General features: G+C 35.8%; 1 protein-coding gene across 3 annotated transcripts in view; it reads right to left on the reverse strand.

The window, feature by feature from the left end:
* LOC107085960 (cAMP-specific 3',5'-cyclic phosphodiesterase 4B-like) overlaps positions 1-12,421 on the reverse strand; it is a 191,213-nt gene that overhangs the window by 70,707 nt on the left and 108,085 nt on the right. For all 3 annotated transcript variants that reach the window (XM_015376656.1, XM_015376658.1, XM_015376657.1), the window contains exons 4-6: positions 12,176-12,212; positions 11,913-11,983; positions 9,275-9,327 (exon numbers count right to left, since the gene is read on the reverse strand). In XM_015376656.1, coding sequence (XP_015232142.1) covers positions 9,275-9,327; positions 11,913-11,983; positions 12,176-12,212 — 161 coding nt within the window. The remainder of the gene's footprint in view (positions 1-9,274; positions 9,328-11,912; positions 11,984-12,175; positions 12,213-12,421) is intronic.

Consider the following 12,421-nt stretch of genomic DNA (forward strand, 5'->3'; position numbering starts at 1 on the left):
TTTACCATTTACCCTATAACCTAAAGGAATATCTTCAGAACGGCTCCAAATGACACAAAACTCATATGGGTGAGTAGAACATGATGTAATAATGTAAAATCAAGGGCCCAATGTAAAAAAAAAAAAAAAAAATTCCCCTTTAAACACCATAGCTAACGGAGCAATAAGCTGATGTTGGGAAACAAAGCAGATCTGACCTTTACCTGATCAGACATATTTGTTTCTCTGATGAATGTGGTCTTATCTTTCCCAGTAACTCCACCATTTCTCAATCTGCTGGTCCAAAGGAGTCTCCTATCAGATTGAAAACACAGACTGAGTGCCCCTATTGGCTAAAGCTTACACAGTGTTGCTTTAAGAATGCTCCATTCATTAGCAAAACATGAAACCATGCACTTTGCAACCACAAAAAATCCACTTTTTCCTGTAACAGTAGTCATTATCAAACTATTCCATATATTATAGAAACCCAGTAATTATGTACATAATATACTACAATTACATAATTAGTTAAATGGGACAGAATATGTAGGTTTACTTTTTTTAATTAATAAAAATCTACACACCTAAACAATTCCACTGAAGGTCTAGCAGCTTTGTCTCTATCCCAGTCTTAAATCTGTTACCAGCTTTATTGTTTTCTTTGTTAGTTTCCTGCTATTTAGCTCCATTCATCATCCCAAACTCTGCCAGCTTCCCTATCCTGGATGAACGAATGCCATCCCACAACATTATGCAGCTACCTCCATGTTTTTTTTTTATGGATATGCTCTATTTAGGCTGATGTGTATTGTTAGTTTTCTGAGACAATTAGTTTTGTTTTACTGTAACACATGTTTGTCTTGTCTTTTACATCCCGCAAGTAGATGAATTAGATCAAATGCCTTTAGCCTCATTTTCATCTTTAAGAGGAACATCCTGATTTTTTTATTCTTTTTTTTAGATTTTATGACCTAAACCTGCTTTAGACTTATTCAGATTTGATCTCTGACATGTTTGCTGTGTTCCTTGAGCCTAATTATGGAGTTTATCCACTAATGTTCTCAGGCATAGGCCTTTAGAGGTTGGAAGTATCTATTCTTGGATAAAATAATTTAAAATATTTCATTGTAAAAGAAAAATAGTTTTAATTTACACCTATAGGTTTCAGAACAAACAAAGCTGGTTTTATGGCAAGGTGAAAAGGAAAGCACCAGCTAGAGTAGAAAAATTCAATTTCTTTGATTTCTAGCTTATTAAAAAATATTTAGTGAAATAGAAAATGAATCACATTAAATATAACTGTTTTTTACAGTGAAACAATATCAATGAATGATCAAACAGAATTAGTTTAATCTGCTGTTATGCCTGCTCAGATTTTGAGCTACATTTTATATAACATTATATATAATTTTGGTTCAATAAAGCTTGTGCTTCCAATAGAAGAGTAAGATGTCCCTGTGTTTGAAGCTATAAACGCTTTTATTTCGATGAAAAATGTTTTCCATTTTATACTCTGAGATTTTTAAAAAAAGCAGACAAAATATTTAATTGCAATTCCTTGACCTCTTATCGAAACAAACATATCAATGGATAAAACACCTTCAATGATAAAGTGAATCATATTTATCGTAGCCAGATGACAAAACAACAAGGACGGCTTCCTTTTGGGAAGATGCCATTAGGGCCAGCTGGCCGCCGATGAAAACACCTACACAATGGAGGGAGACAATGGAATTAAAAAACCAACTCTTTGACCCCTTTTCCACATTAGCAGACAGTTAAATGTGCGCACAAAAACACACCTAGACTGACAAACAAGCTCATAGAATGTGGATATGACTAAAGTCCGGTGAGTTCAACAGCTCTTTACATCACATATATCCTGGTTGACTGCATTTCATCACACTGATCAACATGGCCAGGAAGTCGGGTCATACCTTGGTGGGATTCTCACAGATAAATGCTGCAAGAATGGAGGGAATATTTCCTGCCTGCAGTTGCCGTGACAACCAAACAGCTGCTATGGGACTGGTGATGGTTCTGTGATGTGGAAATTTTCAGCATGCGTGCGAGCAGACCTTACTAATCCGTTTATGACTTTGAGAGAATGATGGGAATAATATATATCATCATCATCTTCATTTATCAATCAGCTACTTTCAAAAAAACTGTGATGCTCAGGGAAAAAAATGATATAAATTAAATTATGAAGATGTTTTTTAACAAATGTGTGACGTCGGTCAGACATTTCTACCTTTGTAGAAAAAAGTGCTGCATTTTTCCTGTCCAGCATACCAGTACACCACTGCTGGTGGCCAGAACTGACAAAAAATGCTCACTGATAAGGTTCTTAACATGTTGTCTGACAACATTTGTAAGAACAGCATGCTCTGAGCTTTTATTGTAAAATGTTGGCACACAATGTACTGGAAAACAAAGCAATCTCTGGGTATTTCCACTCTTAGTGAACTTAATAGAAATCTTATGTGTTGAAGATTATGATAGACTGTTCTTCTGGGTTTGAACTGATGCCAGGCACATTTTTACTGGTTAGCATACGCAACCAGCACCACAGAAATTATGTTAAATAAGGCAAACATTTCTTTTGTAATCAAGATTTGATTTATCTAGAAAACCGTAAGGATTAGGGGCCAGATCTTCGAAGATTACAAATAAACTGCATGTGCAATTTCCTTGAGGTAGTTTGAGATCAACTGTAGAAGAAAGATGGTGTTCTGAGTTAAATTATATTTCTAAAGAACTCTACATATCTAGCCTTTCTCTAAGCATAAAGAAAAAAAATTAGGAAAATACTAAATTTAAATGTAAAAAAAAAAGAAATATAAAACATAGGGCAGCCTTTTTTGCCTGTTGATTACAGCCTTCTATAAAGATTGGCTGTCGCCATGCTGCATTTATTCATCCCCATCTCCAGGGTATTTCTGCATTGAGTTTACATGTTCTCCCTGAGCATGCATGGGTTCTCTCCGGGTGCTCCGGCTTCCAGTTCAAAAATGTGACTTTTAGGGTTTCTCTAAATTCTCCTTAGGTGTGAGTGTGTGATCAGGGTTGTGTATCTTTGTGTGTCTCTATGTTGCGCTGCGACAGACTGGCGACCTATGCAGGGTGTACCCCGCCTCTCGCCCGTAGACTGCCAGTGATAGGCACCAGCCCCACCGCCACCCTGACGGGGATTAAATTGGAGAAAATGGATCAACAAAAATCTTTATTGTGGCAATATATTTGGAGAGTGGTGAACGGGTAAAATTAATTCTCACATCCATAAGGACCTGTTAATTTGGGTTTTCTGATATTTTTTAAATGTGAAGCCACATTACTCTCCAAGTAAGTAGTATGTAAGTAAGTTCTTGTCTTTCAACCATTTGATTTCATCTTTTCTTCTGAGTTGTATTAAAAAATCTTCAATTTGCACACTGAAAGCAGGACAAACGATTTCACCTGCATACTTTTCAGTGTGCTGTACTGCAGATACTTGTGAGAGATATTTTGTGTTTATATCACTTTGTCAGTCCGTGCATATTTGTGCAGTGTGGTGGGACAGACAATAGGTCTTTGTCTTTCTGCATCCTATTTTTCCCCCGGTGCGCTGACACATACACAACTTGTCTTTGCGCCGTTTCCCTTGGCTTCCTTCAAGCTACAACAGCTGAGAGACAGCAAAACAGGAACAATCTGATATTCTCTTCCTGGCTCATATTTCCTGACCTAGCACCTCCCGCAATGGAGAATAAGAAAACAAACAAATGAATGAAAAAGAAAGAAAAAAACAGGCAATATACGTAAGGGCAGGGAGTGCAGATGCAGAGAGAAGGGGGGGATGGAGGTTTAGGGGGAAGAGCTGGGGGGGGAAGCTGTGAACATCGAATGTTTGGTTAAGTTGTTTGTGTTTTATGCTGGTTCACTGCAGTTAGGATGTGGTCTGAGATCTGAAAAACTGAATGACTTTAAGCAGATAGGAAGTTTATGTGTCGTGGGGTGTCTAAGCGACAGATAAAAGATAGTGTTAAATAAAAAAGAAAAGGCTACTTTATTTAATATACCATAAAATTAACTGAATTATAAATATAAAGTTAGTATTTTAACTTTCCATTATTGGTTGTTGAATCCAAAGTGAAATAACCAAACTTTAACTTATGTCCAAGATCTGATTGTCTCTTGTGTTTCTAAAAGCGCATTTTATTCTCAATCTGCAGATTTACAAATGGTAAAGAAAATTTTCTAAAAGTAGATTGGGAGGCAGATCTTTTAGTATAAGGCTCCTCTCCTGTGGAACCAACCACTTTTAGTTCATGAGGCCGACACCCTGTCTACTTCTAAGCCAAGACTTAAAACCTTCTTTTTTCACAAACCTTATAATTATAGTGGCTCAGGGTATCCTGAGCTACTGTATCTCTATAGTTATGCTGTCATAGGCTTGGACTGCTGGAGGACATAGGGACAACTTTTTCATCATTTTGCTTCATTCTACTTCTCTCTCAAATTTTGGTTTATTTGTTAGCCTAACTTTCAACTGCATGTTCCCTCTTCCTTTTTTCCTGTATTGCAGCTTCATCTGTCCAAGCGCCCTCCTTGGCCATGGCACATCCTGGTGGAATGCATGAACTGGACCACTGCAATCATCACCTTCAATTCTAGACAGTAGAGTTGGACCTTTCTTGGAGTGTTTAGGCCTGTTTCTCTCCTAGACATTCAGTAGTATTTAGTTTAAAAATTCCCCTATTTCAACGATGGGTCCCTGACAAGGCCTTTGCTGATAACCGACAGTTCCTTGGGGGTAATTTAATGCCCCACGATGACGTTATCAGTGAAGCCGCAACCCTAAGCTGCTAGACTGTACACCTGGAATACCCTGTGTTTTAATAAGTGGATGGAGTTGCTGTAAAAGTTGCAGAAAGAGGGGGATAGCTCCAGCGGCTGGAAACTGGAAGTGTGCTGGAAAATGGGGCCAATTCGGCCTGCTTTCAGTCTGAAGGGGAACTTGTAAACCTTTCCTACTGTACTATAACTATGGGCTTAGCTTTTACTGTGATTAACTGTATGTACTCTCTTTCATCCTTTGAACAAGTGGCTCAGACCTGCTTAACTGTTTCTGTCCTTTTTCTACCTTTGAAAGCATTTATAATATGTATATAATGTGTATCTGATTTTGTCTCATTGAACCTGCAGTAGGCCTCTAACAGAAGGTCTCTCACACTGAGACTGGTTCTGCTGAAAGATTCTCCCTGTTGAAAGGGAACTTTTCCTCTCCACTGTTGCTGCATGCATGCTCAATATGAGGGATTGTAGTAAAGTTTACCATCAAATATCTACTGTTTCTACAGTACATGCTGAAGAAATAGCAAATCCAACAAAGTCACCTAATGGAATCAGCTCAGTTTCCTTAGATAGAAAACCTGAATTATTATTAATATGAGCTGTAAATTGGAAAGGTATGTTAGGATGTAAATTATGATTTGGAGTAAAACCAAAGGAAAATAGTAAACAATATTTTATAGAGCTGAATTATTTCTTTGAAAAAATGAAAAAACCTGCATAATGTTTTTTAGCTAAAATAAAGGAAAGAAACTATTTTAAATATTCTAATACCGAAAGGTTTAGGTTTTTTCACCTTTGAATGAAAGGCAAAGTATAGAATAAACTTAATTTAAAGTATATATTGTAAACAGAATGAAAAAAACTGAAACTAGTTAGACTACAAAACTAAACTAAAATATGTGAGCTACAGTCCGTACAGAGAGAATACATTTTAAACTAAACCAAAGAGTTTATTTACAGTTTAACGCAAACTAAACTAAACGGTTTTTTTTAAGGTTTCTGGAGAAGGGGCACTCGTGCAAGCTTGAGCACTTGCACCAATATAAAGCTAAGAGGATACAAAAAACACAGTGTTTATGGTAAAAATATTGAGAAGACAATTTAACCATAAGGTTCATTCATAGATTTTTTTTTTAAAGTTTTGGAGCGTTAACATAGTCTGATACAAGGACCTTTAAGTCGGGGCATCTGAGGCTAAATTGCTGTTTCCAGTCATGTTCAATAACACGTGAAAGCAAGAAAAAAAGTGCAGACACAAATAAAGTACGGGTCAAGCTGCAGTGATAACACTAATAATCACAGAGAAATAGGTCGAACTGCAAAACACGGTGTTGTTTTATGAGGTACATTCTTTAACACAAACTGACACACACTTATGCATAATCTCTTGCAGTCAAACTCATGAGCACCTGATGTGCTGCGGTTCTGAAGAAGGAAGTGAAAACTCAGTCCATCTGCTTCAACAGGAAGTCAACAGAAGCCACATACAGGCGTGCTGACGTCAATTAGAACCACAGGAACACCTCCCCATAATACACACATATACACACGCACACACACACACACCGGCCTGCATAAGATACAGATTGCTAATAAATGATGCATGTTTGCCCCTGATATTCATATCAAACCCCACATCAACAATTGCAACATCGTAAAAGGCAAATTTAAAGCTGTTTAACTTTTTTAGGCCCATTTAAAGCTTGTCAGTTATTACTAAATACGTCACACAAATAGATGTAAAGCCAAGTTTTTAGCTCTTTGAATGAGAAAAAAAATGTTTAAAATTTTTTTGACCCAGTTTACTGAAATTATACCTAAAAAGAGAAAAATGCATGAGGGTGAGAACATAATAACAGAACTAACTCCCATTGCAGCCGTTTCACTTACTTTTTTGTCTTAATTGACCTAATTGGGGTTTTTGTTTGAAAACATGTCGTTTGCTGATTAAAATGCTCCCCGTTTTCAGTTTCACTGTGTATCATCTAGTTCTCTACAAATCAACAAGTCTACTGTTCTTGCTTTTTTTTTTTTACATGTCCTGACCTCAAGGTACAAAACGTTAAAGCTCAGGGCCTGAAGCGACCAGAGACACCGATGTGTGTGTCAACAGTTACTTATCTTATGAAGTTTTTTTTTTTTTTTATCTTCTTCTTAAAAAAAATGAAAATTTCCTTTGTAGCTCATAATGTTAGATGGTTAAAGTTGTAGGGAAACGACTGTTCCAAAGGTTGCATTTCCGAATTCTCCTGAGTGGTGCACGACTTAACACGAGTGAATAAAGCGAATGTGATTGGTTGTTTATCAAGGGGGCGGGATTGTTGTGGCAGAAGGTTCGTAAGCAAGTTTAATTGCCACTTAGCAACTTAGTGCTAGTAGGTTCCCAATGGGAAATTCCAAGTAGGACTTAGAAACGAGACTGTCAAGGAACGCTATGGACAGCAGAAACATGCAAGAGGAGGAGAGTTTAGTGTCGGAGGTCGTGAAAGAGTCTCCTCCATCATACATTTTTTATGTAGAGGAGGAAAGCGGGGACGAAGATGTTGTGGAAGAGGACGCCAGGGCGGCAGAAGCTTGGTTTGGTGTAGAAGGCTTCCAGCCGTCCATGTTTGAGCCCTTGCCTCGCAACGCTGCCAGTTCTGTTAGCTTTCAATCGTTGCGTATATTAGCTGCGACATATGAATCAAGATGCTATGACTGAAAATATTTGATTGACAGATGACCGTTGATATATGATTGGCCGAATTTAGGTGTTCAGGCTGACGTATAACTAACTGGCCTGCAGAAGATAACGAAAAAAGAAAACACAGATTTTAAACAGGATTTTTTTTAAATAGAAATTTCCTAACTTTTGGGACAATATAGAATAAAGAATAATAAAGAATAGATTTATATACATGTTTAAACCAGAATGATTTGACATTTAAATATGATATCTCCACGACCTTAAGTATTTATATAAATAAAAAGCATTGGTGAAGTTTTTCCTCTCCACTGTCGCTACAAGCATGCTTAGTGTGAGGGATTGTATTTGAGTCAATGAGTCAATGCAATCAACTGGTTTTCCTTAGATAGAAAACTTTGTATCAATCTGACTGTATGATCTGGTTGAACTATAAAGTGCCTTGAGATGACGTGTTGTGAATTTGGCGCTATATAAATAAACTGAATTGAATTGAATTGAAGTATTTCTTTATAAAAAAAAAAAAACTGCCATCTTGATGAGTGAAGACAATTTTCAGAATTTTTTTTTTCTGCTTGCTGTAAGGACGTAATCTCTGAGATCAGCTGTAATATTCAATCATTATCAGTATTTTTGGTTATAAAATAAGTTTTCTGTAAATTGTTAACAAACCAAACGATGTACAGACATGGTTGCAGTCAGGCTCTTCTCAAGAAATTTAGATGATAGTCATCTAATAGTTTAAATGCTCTGTAAACCTTTATTGATGAGCAACTAACTAAATCAAACTGAAACTAGTCACACCCTTTAGTAATACCAACAGTAACTGCATCCCACTCACTTCGATGTTGGATGGAAATGTCAGACTTATTGTCGTCATTCAATTTTAAGCAGAAACACAACCTAAACAGTAACAGAAACCCAAATTTCTTAGCTACTTTGGAGATAAGTCAAAGGTCATGTTTTTATTTTCATTTCAGCATCACATCGGAGAATGTGATTCATTTTTCTTTGCATAAAAATACAATAAAGGCCTAATGTTAACTAATTGTGTTATACCAGAGGTGGCAAGTTATATAATCTACTTTAATGCCGAAATTGGAGGTATGGAGAATGCATTAAGGGTTGAAAATAATAACTTGATTTGATTATAAAAGAAAAAATCTGCAATATATGTGCTTGCTTTGATCAGAATGGCTTTAGGCAAAGACAGACAAAAAAAAGTAGGGATTTTTTAAAAAATGTGTTTTCCACAAACACCAATACGACGTTATAGTGATCAGAAAGTCATTTGTGCTTGAATATACTCTCACATGCCTCACTAATTAAGACGTACAAGTGCACACACCACAGAGTGTAAACTTTTACACAATTGCTTGAAGTAAAACGTGATGAAAGACGAACAGGGAGTTTTTCTGTTATCTTAGAGCGGATTGCCGTAACACACCCAGCTGTGTGCATGGCAGATTGCATGTGCAAAGGCTTTTTATTTTTTTTTTAATTTCTGCAGTAAGTAAAAAAAAATAATCTTTGAACAATGTTAATGAGTTTGATGACAAACCAGTCTAGACCACAGTGTAGGGACTGCAGACAGATGGCTAAAAGTGAAAGTCGGCACGTAGGCGAGTTCAAGATAAAAAAAAAGAAAAACAAGATGAAGGAAGGAGTGAGGGATGTTTGGACTCTAACTAGAAGAACTAATTTGTGGAAGATCATCCAAGATGGATGCAAACCAGATTAGTAAACCCTTAAAAGAAGCCAGACATTTCTTACCTGGCAGACAAACTCTGGTGATGGGAGGCTGAGCTGTTGCAGCTGGAGACCTCCTGGTTAAACACAATTTGGAGAAAGAAATTTGATGTAATAAAACACACATTTTATGATTTATCTAGACATACATTTTTATTTTTCATTTCAAATGGACGTCATCATTTTGATAAAGAGTCAAGTCAGTTAGGCTGATAAGTTTAAGAAATATCCTGGTCATTAGCTTGTCAAAAGTACAGTAAGGCTGGATAGGAACTCAAATTAAGAATCAATTAGATTCAGATTCTCATTTTTTAGAATCGATTATTTTCGATCTGATCTAATTAGGTCTGATCTCAAATTGGATTGCTGGTATTATATAACAGGTTGTTTATCTGTTAGCTGAATTCCATGGCTGTGTAATTATGAAAGATAGTAGTAAGATAACAACATTCCACATGAAATTAATAAAATAATAGTAGTTCACAACTACTATAGGGACACTAGAACAAGCATTTTTTTAAATGGATCTTTAGTTATATAAATTGATTTTTAGGAATTAATTTTAGAAAATAAATTATCATTATAATCTTTGAGCAAACCTCTGTCTTTAATAATAATAATAATCATAAATAATGAGAAATATAGCCGTATATATTAAAATAATTGATTTTATGATGTTGATTTCATAGAGTGCTTAAAAACAGTATGACGAAGCAGATATTTCTAATAGAGCCATGCTTCAAGTTTTTCTAGTATTGTCATCCGTTAAGCCGGCTATAAAAGATGTACCGTTAGTTTTCTGTAAGCTCTAATTCAGACACTTTACAGTACGTTCTAATTGCTTAGATATTTTTAAATAGAAAATTCATGCATCTTGTGTAAAGATTCCATTTGCATCTACAGTAAACTATAAAATTTTCACCCGAACCCCATCAGGAAAGGTCTGATACTCTATGATTTCCATGCATATATCCATTTCTTCATACCCTGTTTTCATAATCCCTAACTTATACATATGATTGTATTTAATCAGACAGAGCATCTGCCATTGACTATTTAGCTTAGCTGCGTAAGCATCAGTTACATAAAAAAAAAAAACAATACAGTAAAAATATCTACTGAGGGCCATGAATTATTGAAGGGTTAAGAAATGTAAATATTATTTTCTAAATGACTACGATGCTAAAGCAGGGGAGAGTGATATCAGGTCCATCCTGTCCTGTGTTCTTGCACACATTCAGCAGACGTATGCAAGGATTATTACTTGACTTTTAAGAAGCAAGACAGCATTTCAAATTTAAAGACAACATTTTTTTTTTGTGAGATCAGAAAGAAATTTTTAGAATTTACTGAACTGTATATGTCCTTGTCAAAGTTTTTTTTCTCGTTAACAGTTTGAAATCTTTTCAAGATGATTGTTTGGTTCAAGTAGTTTTCATAAGATTTTGAATTACTTGAAAACAAAAGCAGTACAATCAAAAGAGGAAATATGAAGAGAATGTAAATAAAGGCGTAGAAGAAAAAAAGCTTAATGTACGCTATATTTTGAAGTTGGTTGCTCTTTGGACCGAACCCTTTGCTATATGAACCATTCTGATATTTAGATTTTTAAACATGTTCTAGTTGATTTTCACATTCAGGGGAAAATTCTGCAGGATTATAGCAGAATTAGTTAAAAAAAAAAAAGCCTGGAATAAAGTGACAAGGGTGTGAGTGTTGGTAAAATAGCTGCTTATAAACATAGATAATAATCCACTTGAATAACAAGTAGGGAAAATACATTTAAAGAAAAGTGACCATGCATGTCTATTATAATCACAACTGAACAGTTCAATAAATATACTGAGTGTGCATATTAACATATTTGCAAATGTCTGTCCACACACCCTTAAGTCTCACTATTCACTGCCGCCTATGCAGGAGAGTCAGAGCTGTATGTAGGTCAGACAACCTTCAGGTAGTCTGAACTTCTCAGCAGCTCTAAATCCAGCCTTTGCTATAGCACACTGCTCTTGGCTTCTTTAGAAATAAAACCTAACGAACATAAACGATAAACCATTAAGGTAATAAAATACAACATGCTCATATACATGTTTTATGAAGATATGGATCTGTTAATGTTGTTTTTCCTCTTTGTTTTTTTTGTCAATAAAAATTAATATAGAGCAGCTGATTTTCTATCACTACCATCTCAAGAAACTTTGGGGGAAAAGGACCTTTTACTGTGCAAAAATGAGACATTAAAAGTCTTTGCTGATGATTTAAATGTTTGCCTTTATTTGTCTGAATGGTGGATGCTGTTGGTTTGACTTTTGCAGTAGTTAGCATCTAATCTGAGTGGTGAAAACAGGCATGATGTCACACAGCAATATATAGCTCAATGCTGACACCATGTGGAAAAGGGAGGGAACTACAACTGGGTTTCCAATTTCCCTTTGCTCTGGTTTATAAAATAATACAACAATTATTTTTAAATACTTACATTTCTCTGCATGTTTATGAAGGATAATAAAAATGTATTAATACTGGACTCCATTTCAGACAGCTCTTGCTAAAGGCAATATTTGTAATGTTATTAGTAATTGCCAATGTATTCTCAAAACCGAAATAAAAACCAAAAAGGCCACATGAAGAGAAGAATCTTGGTTTTTGTGGTACTCACTTGCTTGAGGCACACTGGACATTAGTCAGAACCGTGAAGTTATTCCTAACACTTCGAAGGCTGGCCAAAACCTACAAAGGAAGTGAAAGAGGTGATCAGTGGTATCCTTTACGCATGTTAGCTTAGCAGTCGTATTTATGCATCGCACAGCCCCAAAATGATTATTTTATCTGGCTGTAGATCATGGTTCAGTAACCATGTTATTATTCACCGATAGGGTTAGAGATAAAAAGATTCCAGAGAGCAGAAAATGAGGTGTTTACCTGAGCAAATGGAGTCACAATCAGGTCATCACCATGTCTGCAGAGGGAGAAAAACAGTAAGAGAAATGATCTGATGGAATAAACAAAGTATATCAAGATAGATTTAGAAAGTGAGGCATTAAATACCAACAGTAACCCTGATAACATATCTTTACGGCAATGAAGTTTAGTTATTTGCAGGTAACACAGGCTCCCAACAGTCCCATCAGTAATAAAGTATTTAATCTATTTATCAGTTTAATTATC

The sequence above is a fragment of the Cyprinodon variegatus genome, unplaced genomic scaffold (genome assembly GCF_000732505.1).
Source record: "Cyprinodon variegatus isolate N-32 unplaced genomic scaffold, C_variegatus-1.0 Scaffold138, whole genome shotgun sequence".
Lineage (NCBI taxonomy): Eukaryota > Metazoa > Chordata > Actinopteri > Cyprinodontiformes > Cyprinodontidae > Cyprinodon > Cyprinodon variegatus.